The sequence below is a fragment of the Dromaius novaehollandiae genome, chromosome 2, assembly GCF_036370855.1.
Source record: "Dromaius novaehollandiae isolate bDroNov1 chromosome 2, bDroNov1.hap1, whole genome shotgun sequence".
Lineage (NCBI taxonomy): Eukaryota > Metazoa > Chordata > Aves > Casuariiformes > Dromaiidae > Dromaius > Dromaius novaehollandiae.
The window spans coordinates 47,920,477-47,945,238 of record NC_088099.1 but is presented as its reverse complement, the minus strand read 5'-3'; the positions used below and the strand labels follow the sequence as shown (position 1 = coordinate 47,945,238).

At 38.4% G+C, this 24,762-nt stretch overlaps 3 protein-coding genes across 13 annotated transcripts in view; 1 reads left to right on the top strand and 2 right to left on the bottom strand.

Annotated features, from left to right (window-relative positions):
- The window catches only part of NEK11 (NIMA related kinase 11), a 110,530-nt gene extending 97,090 nt beyond the window's left edge, over positions 1-13,440 (bottom strand). For 3 of the 5 annotated variants that reach the window (XM_064506397.1, XM_064506399.1, XM_064506400.1), the window contains exons 1-2: positions 13,217-13,440; positions 9,638-9,811 (exon numbers count right to left, since the gene is read on the bottom strand). In XM_064506397.1, the coding sequence (XP_064362467.1) occupies positions 9,638-9,807 (170 nt within the window). In that variant the 5' untranslated portion in view covers positions 9,808-9,811; positions 13,217-13,440. Of the gene's footprint in view, positions 1-9,637; positions 9,812-13,216 lie in introns of those variants that run through there. The other 2 variants (XM_064506398.1, XM_064506401.1) reach the window with 2 other exon arrangements.
- Positions 13,441-13,503: 63 nt separating this feature from the next.
- ASTE1 (asteroid homolog 1) lies at positions 13,504-23,784 on the top strand. 2 transcript variants are annotated; one of them, XM_064506396.1, is made up of 4 exons: positions 13,504-14,917; positions 16,880-17,090; positions 18,039-18,228; positions 22,250-23,784. In XM_064506396.1, exons 1-4 carry the CDS (start codon positions 13,601-13,603, stop codon positions 22,257-22,259), a joined length of 1,728 nt encoding a protein of 575 aa, XP_064362466.1. In that variant the 5' UTR covers positions 13,504-13,600; the 3' UTR covers positions 22,260-23,784. The 2 variants fall into 2 exon arrangements, with proteins under 2 accessions (XP_064362466.1, XP_025955301.2); XM_026099516.2 differs by lacking the exon at positions 22,250-23,784 and adding an exon at positions 18,515-19,540.
- Positions 23,479-24,762, bottom strand: part of ATP2C1 (ATPase secretory pathway Ca2+ transporting 1) — a 51,574-nt gene continuing 50,290 nt past the window's right edge. For all 6 annotated transcript variants that reach the window (XM_064506390.1, XM_064506391.1, XM_064506389.1 and 3 more), the window contains one exon: positions 23,479-24,306. In XM_064506390.1, the coding sequence (XP_064362460.1) occupies positions 24,258-24,306 (49 nt within the window). In that variant the 3' untranslated portion in view covers positions 23,479-24,257. The remainder of the gene's footprint in view (positions 24,307-24,762) is intronic.

The following is a 24,762-nucleotide window of genomic DNA, read 5'->3' as shown; positions in this document are numbered from 1 at the left end:
ACAGTCAAATGGACAAATCCCACTGAAAAGCAAAAAGTTAGCTCCTTAATCAAAGAAAGGTGCACTAAAAAAGGAGAAAAAAAAAAACAATAACCCCAAAGCTCAAAAAGATGACTTGACAGAATTAAAAGTTATACCAGACATTGCTGCACAGGATTTTCACAGGCATCTACACTACACAAGCTGAATGAAAGGCACCAAGACGATCTGAGCGCTCACCTTTTGATTTCATAGAACCCATACAGAGTATCGAGTTATATACTTTGTAAAAACGAGTGCTCAAAATTTTAACAAAGGAATTGCTTGCACAAAGACCTGCAGCCTCTTTGTAGCTCCTAATAGCCAAATCCCTCACCAGCATACGCAGTGCAAATTCTCCTGTCTATGCTCTAATGTCAAGCTGTCCTGCAAACCCTGCTAGAGACTTAGCCAGTGCAACCAATTTCTGAACTTTCCTAAACAGAGCTCTAAATAAATTGTTTCACTGGGACATGGACCATGTCTTCGACACCTGTGTGTTTTAACTCTCAATACTGTTGTTGTTCTAGCCTATCAGTTTTATCAGTGTATCTCTCTGTGAAGACGTGTGTACGTGTGCTTTTCCATAGCTCTGCGGTAGCTGCGCATAAGCGCAATTTTCAGGGAGAGAAGAATGTGGAGCTCTAGTATTAGCTTCCATCCTCTCTACCTGTGTTGTACTTCGGTACTGTCACATTCCCATTGAAAGGTAGCTCTGCAGATCTGTAACTGCACAGGGCAAAGGTTGGAGAGGAGCCCTACAGCGCTATGCTGGGCCGCAGGAAGGGCTGGGCACTGAAAAGGATGCAGGGGATATGGACTAAAGCATCCTCCCACTTAACATCCTGATTTGTGGGCCCAACTTTGTCATTTGAACTATTCTACCGTAGTTGTATATAGTTTCACATGAGAATTGCTTTGAACAAGTTCAGGGTTATCAAACCAGTCTGAACTGGAAATGATCTGAAACAATTTCAGTCATAGCTGCAACTCTGTACCCAAAATGAAACAAAACATTTACTGTTTGACTCCCAGGCAAAATCCGTTTGCATTCTTAAACTAAAACGCAAGAGCTTTAGCCATGCTTACAGAGGCTCCAGTAAGTCTTCGACATGCATTTAGGTCTTGGCTCCCACAGCACTTTTCACAGAACTGGAAAGCCACGCTTAACCCCTGAAATGGAAAGATTATGGAGGCTAACCTCTTAAACTGTTCTAGTTAATTCAGCAAGAATTCTCTGCCAAGGTTCTATGTCACATTATCTCACATCTGGGGCCAAGAAAGTCTCTGTACATGAACAGTTATGGCAGCTCAGCTGATACATGGTAACCTGAGCTCTAGGTGAAGTGGCAGAGGTTCACCTCATTGAAACGAGCAAACAATGGTTCGCTAAGAAAAGCTTATTGAAAAAGAAGCAGCGATCAGTAATGTCCTACAGGAGCTGCTCCTTTGTTCAGTTTCCAAGGAGATCAAGAATATTTGTTCAAAAACCTAAAGTGACCTGAAGGATTCTAGTTTTAATTTCTAATTTTTATTTTCGGGGCTAAATGAGGGAGAAGAAAAAAGGGCGACAGCACGATTAGATGAACAAGCACAGGGCAACTGGCAGGGGGTCACTTGTTATTGTTTTAATCAATTCAGTTTCAAATGAGCGTTCCCTTGGATTACCTTCAGAGAAACAAACAGGCAGCAAACACTGGGATATAACGATACAGCAATCAGCTGACTGTCTCTTGGATATTCATAAGTTGCAAAACTCTTCCACCTTTAGATTTTATTTCATTTGTAGTAAGAAGTCATAAATATTTGAAAGTCATGTGATAAATTATTCAGCTAAGTGCACAGTTTCCAGGGAATCATAGCATGAGTCTGGATTAATGGTATAATGCAAGGCAGACACAGAAGTTGAGCTGACACCCCACAATTACCACATGCAGAAATGGTGCTGGGAGTCTGGCACTTCTCAGCATGTGCTTTCCACCAAGGGGAGGTATAAGTACCTTTTGAATATTTATGAACTAGAAGTCCCCATTGCCTACTGTGTACTTCAGCTGCTTGCCTATGCATGAATTAGTGAAACTTAACCCAGAGCTTCACTTTGCACAACTGATTAAGACATTCATTATCTATATGTGATAGCACTGTCCTTCAAGACTACTGCTGAACAGAAACCTCTGCTATAAAGACATATTGTCTTTAACCATAATTACCTGTTGTAATTAACTGCTAAACTAGTCAAGGAGACAGGGATAGTAGTGATTACAGGAATATTACCATGTTAGCTGCTTAAATGCTCATACAATCCTGCTACTTCTTTTATACAAGTCAGGTACATAATTGATTTTGGGTAGGTCAGGAAACAGGTCTATGATTGCCAACAAAAAAGCAAACTCCTCAGATATTTAGACGTACGCCTGCAAAATCTTAGGCAATTCTAGAATCTGAAAGAAAAAAGAAATCGAAGATGCCCTGCCTTTTGAAGATGATTTGTAAATCTGATGTCAATTTACATTACATGATGGAAATTCTAAGTCAATGTTTTCTGAATGTACCAGTACATTTAAAGCCATACTGACACTTTGTTTACAAAAATTCGTATCAACTATTTCTTAGATGCAATATTGAAATGCCTTCCTTGTCTTTCACATCAAAGAAAAGACTGGATTTGAGCAAAACAATGAAGTGGTAGAGTTTTATACAGCAGCATTGACTTGATAAATTCTGAGCTAAATAAACTTCATTTGTAACTGCCAATAAAACTGATGTTGTATTCCTTCATAGGACTGACTTGAGTTTCCCATCAAACAAGATCAAATAAGCTTCAAAGCATTTACGTAAATATTAAATATCAAATACACTAGAAACTGCAGAATAATGCATAGCATAATTATCTAACCACCTTTTCAAAATTTATCCAGTTGTCCCATATTTATTAACCTTATCTATGAAGGAAAGAAGTATCTGACTAACAAACACTACTCAACACATTGGTCTACTGGCCAGTTTCAGCCAAATTTGTCAGAATGGTAGCAGTCTCAAGGATTTTCAGATGACGCGATTCAATGAGCTAAGCAGGACGTGCAAGAGACCTAGATTAGTGGCCCCTGAATCTCAAAAGTAATTTGCTGTTTGAGCTGCCAAATCATCAATGTACATATACCAATCATGTCATCTGTGCATGTACTCAGAGACCGCTACAGCTTGACCTTTCCAGCCACTCATTAGGGAATGCAGTGAGGAAATACATATGTTGGAGGGATACTACAGGGAAGGAAGAAGTTGGAGCTATGTTTAGAGGAAGCAGAAGAAAACTGGAGACATTGCAGAAAAAGAAATGTGATCAAGTTTTTACAGCTTTTCAAATGGAAGCCTTAGTTTCCTCTGTCGCCACAGAGAGCTAAGCCACACAGAACCACATACAGGTTATCTGTTTACACTCTGTTCCTAACAATCTACGTTCTGAATACAAGGCTTTGTTTTTACAATTTCCAGCACACAAGTTAAGAAGTCATACAATGAAGGATCCCCGTGAAAAGGTCCATGCATGACAGTAAGGTCATACTCAGTGCAGTCGTGGAACTGCACCTGCTACTAAATTAAATACTCAAGGTGAGAATGGTATTGCCAATGTCTTCCGTTATTTTTCATCTTTACCTCAGAACTAATTCATCTTCTAATTCCAATATGTGAATTCTACAGTAGATTCCTCAACATTAAGATTTTTATTGTGCTTCTTCTTTTCAGTCCCACTGTGTGTCATTCTCTGATTTTGACTGCCTACAGAAACAACAGGAGAGAAACATTTCCACAGCGGCTCACAAACTTTTTCTGTCAACCTCTTTTAAGCAAACTGCAAATTTGATCACTTCTTGCTTCTACTTTTCTCAGCAGAGGAGCTTCACATTATTATGTACTGTTTTATGAAACCATTACTGTTAACTGCATGTATTATTTAAATTTTATTGCTGGACTCGGATATTTAAATCAGGAGATGTAAATAATCTTGTTGAGGCAAACTATTGGTACAGGTGTTGGAATGAGATCAAAGACCGGCTGACTGCTAGAGTTTATTCAAAGAAAAATATGAAGTACAGAATCTTTTAGGGCAACATTATGGAAATATAGATCAGAAGCATGCTCAACAGTATAAGTATATCTAACTTTTTAGGTGTAAAAGGAAAAATGCAGATAGTCTGATTCTTTCTCATTTCGACAGTACAGACATAAGTCTCAATAAACAGCTTGTTTTGAAAAAATACGAATTCTGAGTAGGAAATGGAATACTACCTACTTTCATTTAAGATTCATCGTCCTCTCCTCCTATCAGTGGATAACCCAGTTTTCTCTTCCACCATGACCACCTTCTTGTCCCAAGTTTGCCTCATTTTTCTCTTTCCTCTCCTAATACTATCATCTTCTCTTTCTCCCGTCAGAGATACCAAATTTGTCATTTGGCCATCTCCAACAGATCCACTTCTCTAAGAACCTCCATTCAACCTTCTGATCTCTCTTATCCTCACTTTCCCTTCTCCCCATCTACTTGTCTTCTTGCTCTTTCCTCTCATAAGTACGCTTATGTCTGCCTCATCTCTAAAGACTCATCTTTCATCACCTGCCTTCATTTTCCCTCTTTTTTCCTTTATGTCCTACATGTTTACAATTGCTTTTTTAAAGTCCTGTACCTTTCTAAATCCTTCCAAATTGGAAAGAGCCTTTTGTATTAACAAAAACTGCTTTTTCTTAAGTTCCTAACTAGTCCCTTTACTGATTTTCTTCAACCTCTTTAGACATTTTTGTCACAAATCTTGTCCTCCTTCTTGGCTTCTAATAATGCTGCCCTCTCCTGACTAACCTCTTGTCTCTCAAGTCATTCCTTCACTATGTTCTGGATGAATCTCACCTTCCCGACAATTTTTTTTTTTAATGTACCAGTAGATTCCATCTTTGTTTCCCACCCTTCCCCCTTTTTCACCGCATCTCTGAGACCTCTTATCTGCAAATACAAATTGTGATATTTTTCTGCTGCTACTCTGGAGTGTTCTAAATCTAGTTTAAGTCTATCTCCTCCTGACATGAAGGACTAGCCAGCATTTCAGCTCAAGCCATTCTCAGTCTCTGCTCATTCTACCCTACATTTTAATTTCTCTGTCGGTACAGAAACTATTCTGCCAGACACATCAGTGCATAATCCAAACCTGATCTTTTATTTGAATTTCTCTCCATGTTTATACACACATGCAGTTTCTCTTAATTCTCCTACAAATTAATTTTTAAAACTTTCCTGTGGTGTGATAGCTACAAAACTTGCTAACACTTAGACAGTGGTCACAACACATCGGTAGCCTTTCATCCTCACTACTATTTTTCCATTGTTTCCAGGCATGAAATCTCCCTTCATAACTTCTGTCTGTAAGGTCTTTGCAGTAGGGACCATCCTTCTGTGCTGGCTTTTTGCAGCACCCAAAACAACATTGTCCTGGCTGAGAGTCACCAGTGCTACTCTAATTCAAGTAACAGCAATACTTGCCGCTGTTTCATAAAGAGAGAGGAAACAGATAGAGAATCTAACATTTGTTACTCCAAATGCATGTGCTACTTGCATTAAAATAATGCCCCATCAAACAAAGTAACTGTTAAAACCATCCTCTCCTCTCTAGCCGACAGGTAGTCCTGGCTGTAGCCTCCATACAACTATCCAGCAGCCTTGAGTGGCCAGATATGTGAGCATATCTGGGATCTCTGCAGCCCAGAATGCTCACCAAAGGATTTTACACATCATCAGTTGATGGGGACACTGAACCACAGTTGCCAGAGCTGTTAGTCCCGAAAAGGGAGAGCTCTGCTCCCCTGGTCATAACCCAGCCCAGAGGAGCTCCAGGGCAGGCCAAGGAGCAGGCCTGCAAGGCAGCAGGGCAGCAGCAGCGGCACGTGACTGTTGTGCAGCAGCATTTCTCAGGCCTGCTCAGCAGCCCCTTCCTCACCTCTATCAGCTGCCTCAGCTAAAGCCAGTTCAGGTCTGGCCCCCCTGCAGGTCTGTCTTACCTCTTCTGCCAGAAACAGCAGCTGACATGAGCTCTGAGGCAACCCACGCTACTCTCTGGGTGGTCTGCTAGCAAAAGAGGAAGCCCGCTCTGGAGCAGAAAGACCCTTTTGCAGGCAAAAGAGGAAGCCCGCTCTGGAGCAGAAAGACCCTTTTGCAGGCAAGAAAGACAAATCTGCAGAAATGGCAACAAATGAGGAGACCAGTACTCACATAGTACTTCCATTCCTGGAGGAATGATTCTGCCCAAACTCTTGGGTCTACACTCTGTTGTTCTGCACTAACTAAACTAATATAGCAATGGGACTGAGGCCCTTTTTCTACTTAGACACTCCTATCCACCCATAATAACCACTATTATCATTAAAATGAATAAAGACTGATAATCAAAAGAGATATGTTGGTATACTTGGTATAGACAGGGCTACATATTTCCAAAAAGCTACTAAAGTGCTAAAGCTGCTGAGGCATGTATATTTATCAATATTAGTAAAATTCCAGATGAGTACTACAATTCACCAGAAAACACATGGAGCTATTTCAACTCAATAGTAGGAATTTTAGCAGCCTCCCAAAATACAATGCACTGGAAAAGCTTTATTAAATTTTAGCAGTAATGAAGCAAGAAGCTGGCACACATTTCTACAGGAGGCAGGTACTGCTGGCCTGAACAGTTCTCTGTAGACAGTTTCTATATGAAATGAGTCTGTTGATTTGAGGCATGCCCCAGATCATCACACTCTCCCTCCCAGCTGAAGCAACTGTGTGTGTAATCATTCCCTCACAATATCTAGGATCCTTTAGGGATAACGAAGAAGTATAAGGCATGCCCAAAAACTATTTTTAGAATCATGCACATCTATGCAGACCACACATGAAATTACATGACAAGCAACGTTAGTCTCTGGGTTAACTCATTCTGTAGATATTGTACTAATAGAAAATTGAAAAATAAATTCTTGAAGAGCTTCTGTATCATTACCCAATATTTAACTTCTTGGGAATCTGTGTTCTTATGGTTTATTTTTATGCTTTTTCATAGTGCTTTAATCTATTACATGGGATGGGCAGATGATTTGCAGGAAACTATCTGTGACTGAATTCATGCTGTATCTAACATTTATCTCAGTATGTTCTGAATCATCTCTGAAGCAATAACAATAGAAATCTAATTCTGTTGAGATAATTTAGGGCCTAAATAGCTCCATTCCTTTTATCTGCCAAAATGGTTTCACAGCACTATTAAGATTTTTTAAAGAGTGAGAAGCAGAATCATTTATTTTTTTTATTTCTTTTGGAAATATATATTTATATATGTATATATTTCCCAAAGGGAAACGTGATGGATGCAGTAAGCAGTACAATTCCATAACAGATTCTTTTCTTATTTGAAAGCAGTGTTAACAATGTGCCTTTTTAGTACATTTTACCACCTTATGAAATCAATATCATTAAATAGTAGAAACTGTCTACCCTCTATCTTGAAATGCTGCTTGAGGTTTCATGTTCACCTGGGCCAATATTTTTTCATCTGCTAAACATGTGAATGTCAGAAATTTAGGGGAATCCACTCTTCAATCCACATTTCAAGTTCAGGAAGACTGGAGGGGAATAACTGTGATACGACTACCCCCAAGCGGTGTAATGAGGAACTACAGAACATTACAATGAAAGTATTTTGGCTTGTTAAATATTGTTGTAGTCACAAGGAAGAGGCTAATGAAACAAAAGAAAAAGAATATGCCAACTGATACTCAGCCTCTATCCTGAAGATGGCAAGGGACACATGCAGCCTCATCCCTGTCAAAAGACAGCCATGAAATGCTGCAGGCAGTGAATGCATCTTCAGAACAAAGTCACTACACATTACACTTCTTAAAGAAAATTCTAAAGAAAAAATAGAGATAGTTACTTAAAGGCAAAACACATATTGCTTGTCTTGGAGGTTTGGCAGCTTGAGCTATAGTCAAAAATACCAAAACTGAAGATATACATTTCCATATTCTTCTGAAGTCTGCTATTATTGAACTCATTCTTAGAGCCTTTAGAGTCCTACAAGCTCAGGTAGTTCCTATCTCTAATTTGTATGATAAATAATGCTAACAGAAAAAGAAAATGCCAAATATTTTCTCCAGCTTTTAATCAAAATTTTGCATAAAGTTAGCAAACTGTAGCTAAGGCTCAGAGAGATCCAAAAATTGTATAAGCCAACACAGAAAAAAACAGAAAAAGCTAAAAGCTTACTGGCCTCTAATCCTGATTCAATGACCTATGTAAATTGATACAGAAGGAAAATAAGTGAGAGAATCATGTCTTGCCTGCACATTTATTAAGGTACTATTGCCACGAATGCTTTGCTATAAATGGCAAAACTGAGGCACCCACAACTGAACTGATGAGACCTGTCCAAATTCAAGCAGGCAGAAAATCAAGATTTGTCGTCAATTTAAAAATAATGCTATCAAATAGGGATACAGCAAAAGCTATACACTTACTGAAAGACTTCCTGTAATTATTACTTCTCATGTTTCATTTGTACAGCTTAATCATAAAAAAAATGTTAGTTTAGCAGACTTTCTTTCTGTGGTACATAAGTGATTCTTGAAAGCATCCAATCAGGTGCTACAACAAACTTACCTGGAGTAAATAAGAAAATGGCTGAAATGAAGATGAAAGTCCACTAATAGACATTCAGAAATTCTGACATTTTCATGCTCACTTTTAAAGTTTCAATGCTTTAAAAGGCCTGTATAATTGAACTGAGCATTACAGAGCTAGATATTGCAGTAGTTAGACTCAGTTAGATTAGGGATTCTCTTTCTCCACATTTTTAGGCAAAAATGGAGTGGAAAGCAAACATCCAACATTTTAATAAGTGTTCAGAAGAAAACTCGAAGTTTAATTATAAATTATAAAACCTTTAGCTATAAATTATAAAATTATAATATATACATAGTATATATTACATATAATATGTTACATTTTATTGTATCTTTATATAATTATAAATTATAGTCTAGAAATTATAAAGCTGTAAGCCTTCAATAAAATAAAGAAGAATAGTAAATCTGTAAAACCCAGCATTTACCTTTGGCTCTGCTTCTTGTCAGGACAGTGATGAAATTTACCTCCATTCTGAGTCAGCACAAGGGTCCCTTTTACAACATACACTTTATACTAGGAACTCCACCAAGGTATGACAGTGGGGAATGGGTAATTCAGATGCATTTTTACTGTTTTAATTACTTGTAACATAGCTTTGGAGATGTACATCACTATGGCTCATAGATTTTCTAACTACCTCCATTTTATCTTGCATAGTTAATTAAAAGCACTTAGATATAAGCACCAGACAGACTGATATCTGAAAAAATATTAAAGAAAAACAGACTCAGTTGAAATGTGAGTCATCATAAAGCCTCATCCTATTTAACACTATCGTTAAACAGTGTGTTTGTTAAGCCTGCATGATAACACCAAATGGAGAAATGAGAAATAAATTAATACAAAGAAAACATCTACAATGTAAAAAAAATGGTCCAAACATTTTTATTTAAAGTATTGGAAGTGCTTACTTACAATTCTTCTCCTTGTTTTGCTTTCTTGTCAGAAACCAGATAAACACTTCCAAAGCTTCCATTGCCAAGTTTCCTCTGAATTGTGTATCTCCTCGCAAACACAGCATCTGAGCAAGCAGAATTAGACCTGGCAATGGTGACATGCTTAGCAGTTTCTTGAAATTTCAGCATTGTTCTGTGCAACAGAAACGACAAAAATTTCTCTAGAATACAGCTTTCAAATTCTCTTACTCTTCCAAGGACATTCACAGGAAACACATGAAACAGAAAAAAAAAATGGATTTGACTGAATGTATTACTCTTATTAAAACGCTCATCTAATTCTGCTACAGTGCTTAAAGGGGTTAACTTAACAGTGAAACACAAATTAAAGTGGAAACATTATCTATGAAATTGTGGGCACCAGACTTCAAAAGGAAACTCCAGATAATGCAGATGTGGTATATCAATACTAAATGAATTTACTGAAAGACCAGGATGGGGGATATAAAACACATTTATACATTCATTTCTTTAAAAGTTCCGGTGTTTTTTTCAAAAACAGGAACAACTACACCTGTATTTCACCTTACAGTTCCCCTGGATATGGCACAAAGAATTGTATCCTATGTTTATACCTCCACAGTATCTGAAACCAAAAATATCTGTGTTTCAGCAGCAGGTCAAGTGATTCCTGTGTATATTGAAGCATAATCTCCATCCATAATTTGAGAATGCTTCCATCAATATCTACAAAGCTGTTCTCTCGTGCTCTTTTACTCGCCCCTCAGATTTCACCAACTGTTTTTGCTCACATTCCAATGCTGGCCTCATTGCTTCAGCGTGATTCACCACTAGTATCTGCTGAAAACTAGAGATTCCTCACTACTAACAAGCCTTCAAGACTTTCAATAAACCCTACTTCTTCCACCTTCCTTTTTCCTTTGCTATAATAACTTTTCTTGATCCACCTTATAATAACTCAGCTTTGATTTGTAATTCTTGCTTAATTGAGGGCCTAATTCTGCAAACACAGGCACCACAAAGGCAAGCCTCTAGTGTTTCCACAGCTTTCAGTAATCAAACGCAGCTTTAGAACAAGCTTGTTTCCTTCACCTTCCTCATTCCAAATGGCAAAGGGTAGGTGTTTCACGGCACATGAAAAAACAATACTGCTTTCACTACCTTGCCTTTTTATGATTCTGTGTGCATTATTTGTGCTTCAGGATCCTTTGGAACAAATAAAGGTATTATAAAATCCTATGATCAGTGCAACTGTTATTACTATTGATATTGCTTGCAGCAGTGCCGGGTCACTCCACTGCATTTGTTAGCATGGCATTTTAAAGTCAATGCAAGCACATGAAAATGATTTTTTGTTGTTTTGGAAAAGGAAAATGAAAAATGCTTGATTTTAAAATCTGCATTACTGCTGGCTACAAGTCATAGTCCTCACTTCCTAACAATTACAGAGCCGTAATGAAGATTATGATTCTGTATTTTATAACAATAACACTGTGTGTGCATGAACCTATTTCAACATCCATCTGCTGAGCTGCTGGCACACTGTGCCAATGGGCTTGACTTGGCAGTGTCACCGTATTATGAAGCACAGCCAAATTTTAATTACTACAAGCCATCTTAACAATGATACAAATTATGTATATTTTTTAAACAAAGACAGACTCCTGAGATTCTGTTTCTGTCTTCTCCTTCAGAGAGAAAATTTTGAAATGCAAATGGTAAGCGAAAAATGTCAGCTAGAAAGTGGCTTATTGCTTCTGTAACTCCCACTCTGTCTCAGAAAGTATGAATGGAACATGCTGAGGTTGCCAGGAGAAAAAACAAACTCCATAAAATATTACATTGCCAAATCTAGAAAGTTTACATATTTTTCACTTACTGTTCTCCACAGAAGCCTATGTTTATGGATGTCTGTATATGCCTTCATAAATTCCAGATAGAACAGTTATAAAACACATAACTTTTTGAAATAATTACACTTACAAAAACTGCTGAGCTATCTCTGTCACTTCTTTCCAGATAATAGTCACTACTCACTTTAGATATTTACCTGACCCCAGGAGTGTGCCACAGTCTTTTACACCACAATATCACACTTCAGAGTGCCCTACTGAGACTAATTGCTGTGCTTTATTTCCAAACCTCTCACCTTCTATTCTCTATGCTTCAATTTCCCCCTATCTATAATAAGGATAATAGTATCACTTTGTAAACTGCTTTGGTATCTACTGCTAAGTAGCATTATAGGCAGAAACCAATGACTGCAGCAGCGGTGTCACAGGCAGATTTTAATGGAACGCACAAAGGCTGGATTGCTAAGCCATCACATTTTGAAAGAAATATCCCATGATAGTCAATAGACACTAGAGCCTGACTCAGTTGGAGAACTGGTTGATTTTTCAAGAAGTATATTAACTAATAGCCTCTCCCACCTCACTCAAGCCTTTCAGCCCAACCTTCTTGAAACTTTTGTGCCAATCTCCTTCTTCAATTGAATAACAATTTCCCAAGCAGCAGTACATCAATTGCTTCATTAAAATTTAGGATGACTACAGATAACTCAAACAAACAACCTTTGTTGAAAAAGACCCTTCCTCTTCAAAAACCCTTGTCTGTTCAGCCTGACAATAGTTTGGTAATCCCACCGTACATTTTCTCCATTTTTCTTTTTTCCAGCCAAACCTCATTCTGCAGCATTGCACACCGCTGAGGCCAGACTAATGGAATTACACTGCTTTCACTTTTACTTTTTTCCCTTCCTCCTTGGCTAGAGTTAGGTCACCTCCTCCTTACTATTACAAGCTAAGGCAAAGTTATTGTTTACATTCTCATGGTTCCAACCACACATGCACAGCATGCCTCCACCTCTTCCCTTGACTTCCCTGTGCTTATATCAGAAGGGAAGATACTGTTTTTAATTTCCTTCAGATAATCTTCAGCTTTCTGCCACAACAGTTTACGTATCTCTCCACTTTCTGGCTTCCAAGACAAACCTTTCTTTGCTGACCAAGGCCTTTTCCCAGTTCTTTCAGGTTTTCTTTTTATTTCTTAAGAATCCCTCTGGTACATCAGTCACCATTTCTCCCCCACTTGCAGAGCTTTAACATTTAAATTTCAGATCTCCAGATTTACTTCCTTGAATCCTTCCCCTCTCCCCAGCGACTTCACTGGCATGCTCATTTAAACCTCCCAAAAATATTTATTTATGTTACATCTCTTCTCTTTTTGAAATAAAAATTAATAGGGATATTTCTCCTGGCTTTTTTCCCCTTATAAAATTTAAACAAAATCAGCTCTTGAACACTATCTCCACAGTTATTTTCTATAACATCTTCATAAGTCTACCCAAGTCTAAAGTAGTATCACCTCAGCTGGCTCAGATTTTGCCTGCTACCAGAGTGAAAATAAGTAACAAAGACTTTATTTGTAGCATCAGCAGCAAAGCAGCTCACAGGTGGTGGCAAGAACGAGGTCAAATACACTCAACTGTCCTTGTCTGTTCCGAGGAAGCAAATCAGTATCACGGACACATCTAGGCAACCAAGATCTCCTGGGATAACCTCAGAGATACTGTTACCTTACTAACGGACCCCGCCGGGGCTGCCGTCAACCGAGGAGCCAGAGAGAAGAGGCCGCTGGGCGGCCCGTCCCTCCGCAGCCTCCTACCTGCCCGGCCTAAGCCCCCGGAGCCGAATAGGAGCCAAACTCGGGGCACGCGCGGAGACTGCAGGCTCCACGGCCCAGCCGGCACTAGGCCCGTGTTTGCCCCTCCGTTGCTAGGAGACGCCGCGCATGCGCGATGACCACGCCCCCCAGCGGAGGAGCAGCTTTGATTGGACGGCTACGGCCGTAGCTTCTGCGTCACTTCTGGTGGGGCCGGAAGCGGCGGGAGGGAGCAGGGCCGTTGGGGCCGGCCAGCTGTTACACCCCCCACCCCCCCCCCGCCGCTGCTGCCGCCATCATGGGCATCCCGGGGCTGACGGGCTTCGTGGAGGAGCACGGCGGGTTCCTGGCGGCCGTGCGGGTGCGGCGCACCAAGCTCGTCATTGACGGGAGCAGCCTCTACCACCGGCTCTTCTTCGCCTGCGGCGCCGACGTGCGCCACGGCGGCGACTACGGGCGCTTCGCGGCGGCGGTGGGCGCCTTCTTCGGCAGCCTGCGGGCCTGCGGCGTCGCCCCCTACGTGGTGCTGGACGGCGGGCGCGACGCCGCCGACGGGAAGCTGGCCACGCTGCGGGGCCGCGCCGCCGAGCGCCTGCGGACGGCGCACGGGCTCTCCCGCGGCGGCGGCGGCGGGGGGCTGCTGCCGCTGCTGGCCCGCGAGGCCTTCGTGCAGGCGCTGCGGCGGCTCGGCGTGCCGCTGACGCAGTGCTTCGCCGAGGCGGACCGCGAGATCGCCGCCCTGGCCAACCGCTGGGGCTGCCCCGTCCTGACGCTGGACAGCGACTTCTGCATCTTCGACCTGAGCGCCGGCTACTGCCCCCTGAGCCACTTCCAGTGGCAGAGCATTTGCGGCGGCGACGACGCGCTGGGCTGCTATATTCCCGCGAGGTGCTTTTCTGCAGAGAAATTCTGCAGCCACTTCGGTCGGCTGAACAAAACCTTGCTGCCGCTCTTTGCCGTCATGAACGGGAACGACTACGTGAACCTGCCAGCTCTTGAGATTTTCTTCAGCAAGGTGCGACTGCCAGGTGGATGCTGTGGCTGGAAGGGGAGGAAGCACGTCCGCATCCAGGGACTTCTGAACTGGCTCTCTCGTTTTGCTGAGCCAACGGAGGCTATAGAAGACGTACTGAAATATCTTAAGAAACACCAGAGAGAAGAAATCAGGGAGCTCCTGCACGCTTCAATGGAAGGCTATACGCCATCTGATGTGAATCTCGAGGACTTTTTTCAGCATGGAAAGTACGAATCTCAAGCAGCTAGGAAATCAGACTTACCACAGTGGGTACTTGATGCTTTGGCAAAAGGTGAGCTGTCCCCATTTATCAGTGATGCCCTGATTTTAAGAAGTACCTTCCTCCACGTTCAGGTGGAGAACATGCAGAGATCCAGCGCACATAGCACAGCTTTGCCCATTCGGCAAGTTATCTATGGAATGCTTCTGAAAATATCTCATACTACCGAAGCTGCTTCTCCAAGTAAGCAGATCAACAAGCTGCCAGTTGTATGTGAATTTGACAGAATCCAAAAGACACTCAAAAAAACATTTGTTCAAGCAGCAAGTCTACCCACAGATTTTTGTGATGATCATTTTCCTTTGGACAAATTAATGGAGGTAAATGGTTGTCACAACAGACCATATACAGACCACATATAGACCATAATATTTTCTGAGTGACAAAAAATAGTTGGGACTCATGCTGACAAACTGATCCCTAAATGTGATGCCTGCACTAAACTGTCTCACTGACAACTCCCACAATAAGTATATACTCAATACAGAGATACTTACAGGCTTCTGAGCTTGTCCTGTAATACTTAGGAGCTACGTAATTTTCTTTTCTTTTTTTTTTTTTTTTTTTTTTGAGTGTACCAAGAAATTATGGGAAAAGTTAGTAATGCCTATATTCAGCATTGCCTCAGTTTTCCATTATATGTCCTTCTTTCATCCTTATGTAGTCTGTTAAACTAATACTTGCTTTTATCATTTTAGGAAAGAACTCAACATTTTTGTGAAATTCAGAAAAGTGCATTTCAACACTGAGAAACTTAGTTTACATTCGGTCAAGCTACGAATGTTTCAAAACAATATTCTGAAACAAAATCTGGCACATACTTTTTTTAGATTGCCATTATTTCCATCTGTGAACCTTCCAACTGCCCAACAGTTCTGTAGTCTTGTCTGCAGCGAGTATGCTTCTGACTTAACAGAAGCTGCTACTTGCCAGACAGAATAGCATCTGAAAAACAACTTGAAAGGAACAGTGTACTGGGTTAGTTCCACCATTAGCAATTCTTGGTAAGCATTAGCTTACCATTGGCAATTCTGTATATTTAACTATATATAATATTGCATATTTAAGTCTTGTCCTCTATCTGTTCTGGCTTTCAGATCAGCTGTAACACATCAGCTGTGTTGGCAGTGCTGTATGTTATTGGTACATTATTCTGATGAAAATTTTTATCACCTGCTGGTACCTATTTCATACAGGATACTAGTCTGTCACTACTCTGACCATTAAATGCTGGATATAGCTCTGGATCCAGAGATCTGCATTCAGATCATTTTACACAGGTTTATTGTTCGTTCAAATAACATACGAACAGTTAAAGAGTTTGAAAAGTCACATTTTTGGATTTTAAAAAAACATTAATGGCATCTTTCTTTGGTCTTGGTATGTATGCATTTTATTGATCTTCAAGTTTTGTTATTATATGAACTCTTCTAATTAAATATATGGGAATTATCAATTCAGCAAAAGGTTACAAGAAGAGATAACTACCTTGCATTTAAAATGTTAAACTGTTCCAGGCAAAACTAATTTCAGTTTGCGTTCTACCATAGATTTGCTGCCTAACAATAGGCAAAACCATACTAATCCAGATTCACAAAACAGGTTAACTGCAATTGAACAGGCTGCTGTTTAAAACTATACTGACATTTTTTAAAAGTTAAATAGCACAAAAAGGGTACATAGCCTCTTTTTATACATGTGCTGTGAGTTCATACTTTACAAGTGAAAATAAATACAAGCTTCACATAGAAGATTTCATTGTTATTATAGGTGAGTGTGTTCCCAGCATATCAAAAATATGCATAAGCATTACAACTCATAAAGTAAAAGTAACTTCTAAAAGGCACGTAGTGAAATTGAAAATGAAATGAAAATGAAAATATATATTTATCTGTCATGTCAAGGTGCCTCTAATACATCATGGTTACTAGATTTTCCAAGCAGGTTAATTTTTGCACAGGCAAAGTGTAAATTAAGTCACATGATTTTGCAGGGGACTCTGAAACCTCTTAAAATCTAACTGACCTCAGGCACTTGTAAAAATCTGCTGTTACCCTTCTCCCCAAAACTTAGCTGTATTGTTTTTAAAGGTTATGTAGCATTTCAAAAGTATGTCCTATTCAGAGTGTCTGTGCAACTTACCAAAACCATATTTTTATGGAAAACCTGAAGCATTGGCTTGTTTAAATTCATTTGTATTTTGGAAATAGCAAGAACTTGCTCACAGCAAATAAAGTCTGTTCCATTTACTTTTCTACTCCCAAATTTTTGCTTATTTACAGGTGCCCAGGTCATGCCGTCTAATGCTTTTGCTGGAGACTCTAGGAGTGAAAATGACTATCCTGGAATCTGTCCCCAGTCACTTACAGCTCCCTGTCGCTGTAACCTGTTACTGGACACGTAGTTCAGAACCAAAAGTGAAATTGCATCAGTTAAAGGCTTTACTTCTAATGATAATATTTAGGGAATTGCACAGGACAACGAATGATCCAGGTATGTCTCTAGAGAATACAATTTTAGATGTTCAATTACTATGAAAATGTATTCCTTAACTCTTGCTTTTTCCTCATTTATTCTTAACTAATTGTCCAAATTCACATGAGTTAGCATTGATTTACACTATAACCTGAGGTGTCATATTTTTTGCATTAATATAGAGCAGAGAAGCAGTACTATTCCACAGTTTAACACAGTAGGTGAAACAGTGCTTTTATGTCTTGTAAAATATTGATTTGCATTTGTAAGTGTTTTTTAGGACGGAAGGTTCAAAAATGCAAAATACATTTTTTTGCAGACTTAATGTATTCATGCATCAAAAGAGAGTAACTCCAGTTATATGTTCTCTGATACGTGAATTTTCTCTTTCAGGAGATTTTTTTTTTTTTTTTTAATCTTCTGCACTTAAAAATGCATTAAGTTGCGCAGGCAGCCTTTATCTACCAGTGCACTGAGAGAATTTGAAAGTGAAACAATTTTTGTGAGTACTTAGTACTTTCAGTAATATTCACAGCTATTAGAAGTAAGAACATGTGCTAGCATTCCCTTCAGGAGGAATCCATGATTTGATGACAAAGAGATTATGCATGCCAAGGTTATGTTTTTTCTTGAGCTTCTAGACTATAAAAGGTAGATAGACATGCTTGCCACTTGCTTCCCAGATAGGCTGGAATGAGGTGGGAATCTCTCTTCAAACTGATCCACTCACACACAGATTAGTGTAACAAATTACGTGATGAGTAGGATTGCTGGTCTCAGAATTCAAGATTCTCATGGATAGATGCTTGAATTCTTACTGTCTCAAATTTCAGTTTCAGACATTCAAAAACACATTACTACTTATGCTTCCTGAAATACAGCTATTAGCGTTCAAGTTTTATAAAACTCTTTCCACATTGTTCACTGCAGAATTTGTTTCATGTCACTTATCCATCCATAATCTAGATCGCACAGTTTCATGTTTTGAAGATGACAGCATTACATATAACCAATTTCCAAATGAGAAGAAAACGCAAAATACAGACTTTGATTTAGATGCTGCACACTCTTTTTGCCAGTGGCAGTGCTGTCTCCAGATGGGATATTATCTCAACCAGCTACTTTCCTCTCCTCTCCCTGAGCCAGACTTAACCAGGTAAGTACGTTTCGGAGATCTGCTTTCCACACATGCTCCTGATGAAATGCATCACGTTTATTTTTTGGGTCGTAAACTCCCTGAGCCAATGTTGCTATATTTGGATTTCTTTCTTTAAAGATAATGAAAATATAGAAAAATATTGAGTAGAATAGGTATTCCTTTGAAGTCCACTACTGAATATTATATGTAGCTTAAATGTGTGTTTGTTCTCTAAGTAGCATGCTTCTGTTATCCGCTGTTAAGTTAGAATTCTAAATGAAGATTCTCCCCTTCCTTTGGGCAGGCTTTATAGTGGGACCCTTGTGCACAGACTGTGTCAAGAGCTTAAATCAGCACCTTCAGCAGAAAATGTATTTAGTTTATCTCCCAAAATGACTCAGTTCTATCAGGATTTGTTAAATACAGTGAAGTTGACTGTACCACCAGACTTCTTTGAGAAAAAGATCAAGACCAAATCTGAGTCCTGCAAAAAGAAGAAAGCATGTAGTAAGACAAAGGCCAGCAGATGTGCTATACCAGAAACTCAGCCTTCATGTGATGTTAATAGGTTTGCGTCACTCAGAGTGGATGACTGAGAGTATTATTCATGGAATAATTTTTAATACCATACAGATGGAAAAATTGTATTAAAATATGTGACTGCACTGGAATTTGCTAGGCTTTTTTCATAGAAGTCCTTGATTCATCTGTATGAACAATTATTCTTTCTGCAGTTTTTTTTAATAACAGGTTTTTATGAAAAAGATACTGTATATAAGCTTTTTTTTAAGGTATCAAATATGAGAATAAAGAAGTTTGGTATTTCAAATCTGGACTATTTTGGAGGAATTCTTTTTTTTTTCCTTGGACACTTACTGTTGGCTGTTCCTCCAACTCCTCAAACACTTCTAACATTGAAAACCTCCAATCGTTAACTCCATTCCTCAAACACAAGTTTAGGTATGCTGTATATTATATATAACAGATCAGATTAAAATGGAAATTGACAAGTTTAAATACATTGTAGAATCAGTCTTTATGACATTTCAGGTTGCATTTTCAGGAACAGCTAACTTTAGCTAGTGAAAATGGACTATATGTTGGGCCTTCTGTATTTTAGGTACTGAATTCAGGGAGAAATTTTTTTTTCTTCCTTGTAGTGTATTTAAATAAGGACAGTAAGGGCTTGCTACCACATGGTAGCTTTGTGTATGTAAGTTATAGCAAGCTTGCTAATCCAGAGTAACTGTACAACCATTAACAAACTGTTGTTCAAGTTAGCCTTCTTTCTCTGATGGCTGTATTAAAATTACAGACCTGTTTGAACTTACCCCAGTGTCTGAACTTTAAATTACTTGGCAAACTCATACTGTTATCATAGCAACACTGAAAAAACTGAAATGCTACTTCATCAGCGTATCTCAGTATTTCATATCAGCCAACTTTTCAGCAAAACTAGCCAATTTACATGAAAGCTTTTTTTTTAAACTGGTATTTTCCCCGTGTGTTCCTTGTATGAAACTTAAACTGCTACTTTTTTTACTTTTTTTTTTTTAATTATTCCTGAAGAATCAATATGCTATTTTTTTACGCTCACAAGAATCATTATTTCTACCTTTAATCAATAAAGTTTCGCCCAGTCCTTACCAAAATTCAGGCTTGATTTCTGCATCATCTTGTTCTGTTCTGTCTTGCTTCTTGTCAATTGTATTTCTCACTCTTAAACTAGAAGTGAAAATAGTCTGTGAAGAAAACTAGATGAACTCTGTCCTATCCTCACACAGAAGGCATTTTTATTACACTAGAGCATTTCTTCTCTTAAACAGGCTTAGCAGTTGGCCAGACCTTGAGTCCTTTTCCACAGTCTAAGACTTAAAAGGTGCATCTTAGTTTTGTTTCAGTCATACTTTGTAGAGAAGAGGTCACTGGTACCTGCAATGCTTGCATCTGCTAATTTAAACAGTGTACTTTAACACTCCAGTTCTGGTTACACCAGAAGAGTGCTTGACAGTTGCTTCTAAAGCTGAGAGAAAAAAACAAGTCATAGATACAACTTTCTACCCTCCAGGCTAACTGGTCTTGCAGCTGACAGCCACTGTTACTTAAGTAGTGTTTTCACACCTAGAACCTTCAAAAATTGGTATTAAAAATAAAATTAAGCACCTGCAATAACCAAGATAATGTGTGCCTCTGCATAGCACAGCTGGGAGCACTTGCATTAATGATGATTTTTTTGTGATGACAAGCATTTCAGGCAATGAGGAAAATCACTGGAAATTCTCAAACAGCAGGAATTAAGTAGGAAGTTGCCCTAATGTAACAGTCTTATGCTCAGAACTACCAAGTGACACAAGGTTTGCTTTTCCAAAGGAAACTGCAGCTATGCTTACTCTATTAAGTGGTGTGGAAGCTTCTATTGTAAAAAATAAAACACCTTGTCCAAGAAGGTGATAAGGACTAGCAGAGAACACTATCACCAAGTTTCAGTGATACGTAATACTTAAATCTCACAGAGAAAGATGCATAGAAACACTATTGAAAATAATCCACATTAGTTTTTAAGAAATCCAGTCAAGGAGATAGATTGTCTTTCAGAGAGCACTAGTCACTAATAACTGTGATGTTCCTGATTCAGAACCTCAGTAGTACTATTCAAACATCAGGCCTGATTAATAGTTACTGGAGCACTGTAAATTTTGTAGGGCAATCAAGAGTGCAGTACAGATGTCAAACGGGCAAGAAACATGACAGTCTGCCTGTCATTCACTCAAAGTTTAACATGGTTAAGGTTTTAGACAACAAAGATGTGTGAAGTACTAACAAGCTGACTCTTGCTCAAAACTCAGAAGTCCTAAATTTGAGGAAACCCCCCAAAAGTCAATAACGCTATTTAATTTTTTTTTCTTTTTAAAGCATGCAGTACAAAGAGCTATTTATAAACCCAGGGGAAAAAAACTCACTTTCTTTAGGTTCATCATAATAGGCTGTGAAAGAAGGGTTTTCCGTATGAAACAATTCACATTAGATGTTGTAAATTACAGGAATGGTCTCTGATATCATACAACTGAGTTAATACTGCCATAACCTATTTAGTAAGATAGGAATATATTCCTAACATTAATTCAATTTACGGGAGAGTTATTTTTGAGATAAAATTTGAGATGGTAACATTTAACATTTCTTCAAATACAAAACTTTTATTAAACTACCAGCAGATGGCACCCATACTCAACAATATAGCAAGTTGCTGAAATTTCATAACTTTTCTAAATAGCAGTCCGCAAAGTCACATTTCCATCAGCTGTTTTCTAAACAAAGTTGAAAAGGGTTAAATTTAAGCTCTTTATTTTAGTGACTAAAACTTAAATGCTTAACCAAACAAAATCTTCCTTTGATCCACTGTGATCCAATGTATTGTTTCATTTTACAATATTTTACCAAGCTTGTCGTTTCCTATGGTTTTTATTACCAACGTGAATTGTCCCATTTAAAATAAATCTTCAGCATAAAAATACAGACATGTTTGATTCCTCTTTGTGATTCACGTCAGGAGAGATTTCTTAATTTTCCTCTGAATCCCTTACTGGGGAAGCACTGAAAAACCTAAGATTAACTCTTGACACTTGTTGAGAAGCAGTATCTTGAATTACCTAGTTCTGAAGACTGGCATAACTCAAATGTTCTGCTTTCAGATAAAAAAGGATGCTATGATCACACAGCATTTTGAGAATACTTTTGGGATTGCTGACTAGATGGTTAAAATTATTCTATTGGAAATGTGTTCTGGGAGCAGAATTCAGCAGTTCTTTGTTCCTTTAAAAATGCAATATACCTCCTGGCAGTACAGAGCTGTGTACTGATCTTATATAGTGAAGAGAATTACTGATTCTAGGGTTACCATTCAGAAGTTAAATCAAACACATGTACTGTATTTTTCTGGCGCCATGATAGGTTTTCTATCTTCTTTTGGGAAAAATAATAAAAGCCTTTTTTTTGTTGTTGTTAAAATTGAGATATTCTCTATTCCATGCTTCCACAGAAACAACTGAACTCCTTGACTGTTGCTTACTTTCACCCCACAAGAAATTCCCCTGAAAATATTTGTGAAAATATCCCATTGTTGATTCACAATTGCTCTGAAAAGTCTCTCCAACTTGCCATTTGGTGCTGGTAGTCAAGAATGGAACCGAAAAAACAACACCCCCAATTCATATACACCTGGTCCAAGCATTCTTCTATCATGGGGTTCAGCAGGTCTACAATGCAAATAATGAGACTGAGCTAAAACAGTAATCTTATTTTTTTCATCTTCCACTGGAAAACAGCAAAGTTACATTTGGTGTATTTAAAATGAATTTCATTCAATTAAATTCACCCTTCAAGAAAGCAACATGAATTGTTCTTCAGGGTCTGAAATTTTATTTCTTCTCTAGACTGACATACCTTATTCAGAAACTGAGTCTTCTGCTAGGAAAGTGGTATGTCATAAATTTGCTTTAAAGACTAGGAAATAACACTTGAAAGCTAACAAGACATTTTGGTGTTTATCTGAACTTCTATATGTATATGGATTTCTGAGGCTCCAAGACAACTGCAGACCACAAATTAATCAAATCCCACAGGTAAGACAATCTCTTGTCGATATTCTCATGTGAAAAGTATAGTAGCTAGAGTATGCCAAAAGCCAAGTTAGTTCAAAAGATTCTTCAGCATGCATTGTCAGTTTTCACTGTCAGTCTCTACTGACATCTGAAGAATACTAGACAATTTACTAGTAAGTTCTAAAATATTTTGCAATAGTTGCAAGTCTGTGTGGAGGAAGACATTGTTTCTAATTAGTGAATACCAGAGTATTCAGACATCATCCACGTATTAAAACTATTTTTATCCTATCAAGACTCCACTATATTTTCTAGCCCCAAAAGGTCATTCTGTAAGTTAAAACTGTAAGTTACACTGTAAGAGTAAACTGTTTTGTGATTGGGAAGAAAGAACGAACAGGGGAGGCATAAAGAAATGTAAGCTTCTCTCAAAGAGGAATGGAATTTTGTGCCATTAGAGTGAAAATTAGTGCATTCATTTTTTAATTCAGTATACTACAAGATACTTCAATAACCCTGGCTTATAACTGCTTGAGTGGTCTAGCATTTGTAAGCTAAAGTAAAACAGACATGAAACAAAGCTGGTATCTGAAAGGATGTCAAAACAAGCACAACAATCTGGTGTAAACGCCAGTTACTTTTAAAACATTGAGACACCACACTTAAGTAAGAAAAGCAAACATTTACTTCAAATTGCAGTATAGGCTTTTCAATCACAGAAAGAAAGAAAAGAAAAACAGTGATCTGACAGCGGTCACATCCTGTGCAAAAAACTCAGGATACAAAAAAAAAAAAAACTTTAGCACAAGGTACTTGAGCCGCTTACACATTGCAGGATAAAGTAAATAAATACAGTAGCTGGAATATGGCACTCTTGTGACAAGACTAAACCCAGTGGAATGCCTCTGAAATAATTTTTATCCTTATATTAGTAGCAAAGTCCCACCACCATAAAAGTAAAATAGTACAATGTTTTAAATAAAAACAAACTAAAATATTTATATCTAAGAGAAGGATTTTACACAGTTATATATCTTAAGTGCAGAAAATGGGACTAGGGTGTAGACCCTTCTTTCTTTAAATTAAGCTCCCACACACAAAATTCCATTCAATTTCAAAAGTAAATTTACATTTGAGGAAAAATGTTACCAAAGTTGCATAATTTCATTTGTTACTCCCACACCTGGAAGTTAAATTCTCAACAGTCTTGAAACATGAACGTTCATCATTAGCCAGTGGAAAAAAAAGGACTTGTCAAAAGCCCTCAGGATTTCTTTATCCTCCAAATATTGTTTTGCTCTCTCCTACCTCTTCAGACCGCAATCCCTAAGTTTGCAAACAAAAGAATGCAATATGCATCATACATCAAGAAAAGACGAAGTGGATGAAGAAGAACTTCCACGTTTTTGGATCTTTTCCTTGCTTCTTTCAAACTTCTTTATGATCTCAGTCACTATGCACACAGAGGAAGTGAGTCCCAGAAGAAACAATAAATCTGGAAGAGATAATTAGCCTGATTTTTAAAAAATTTGCTCTTTAAGGCTGAGGACAGATTTACAAAAGAACAAGACCTGCATGACTTTTATGTTGCCTTCTAATCACTGGGTAATTTCAGGAGAAAGGAAACAAAAATATTTGCAGGATCAGAAGACTAACATGCATCATTTATGCACAAATCATGAGGAAAGGCATGAGATTTCAACCTTTTGAAGTATTGCATAACCCTACTATTTTTATTAACATCCATGAAAACAAAGAACATTCTTCTAAGCAAGATAATTAGATTTTATGCTGAAACAATTTTATTATTCAGATTCTCAGAAATGACACTACAATAAAAAACCAAAGAATTATGTAACAACATGCATTTTATAGCAATCATTTATTTTTATGTCCAGAAAATTGCAATGGTAATAACCATAAGAAGCCTTAATGAGGCCAACAGCATTAA

What these genes read in the sequence shown, in the direction of transcription:
- ASTE1 (XM_026099516.2), top strand. Translation starts at nt 13,601, where the DNA reads ATGGGCATCCCGGGGCTGACGGGCTTCGTGGAGGAGCACGGCGGGTTC. An exon ending in CTTTGGACAAATTAATGGAG is followed by an intron (nt 14,918 to 16,879) that starts GTAAATGGTTGT and finishes GCTTATTTACAG; the next exon opens with GTGCCCAGGTCATGCCGTCT. An exon ending in CCTGAGCCAGACTTAACCAG is followed by an intron (nt 18,229 to 18,514) that starts GTAAGTACGTTT and finishes TCCTTTGGGCAG; the next exon opens with GCTTTATAGTGGGACCCTTG.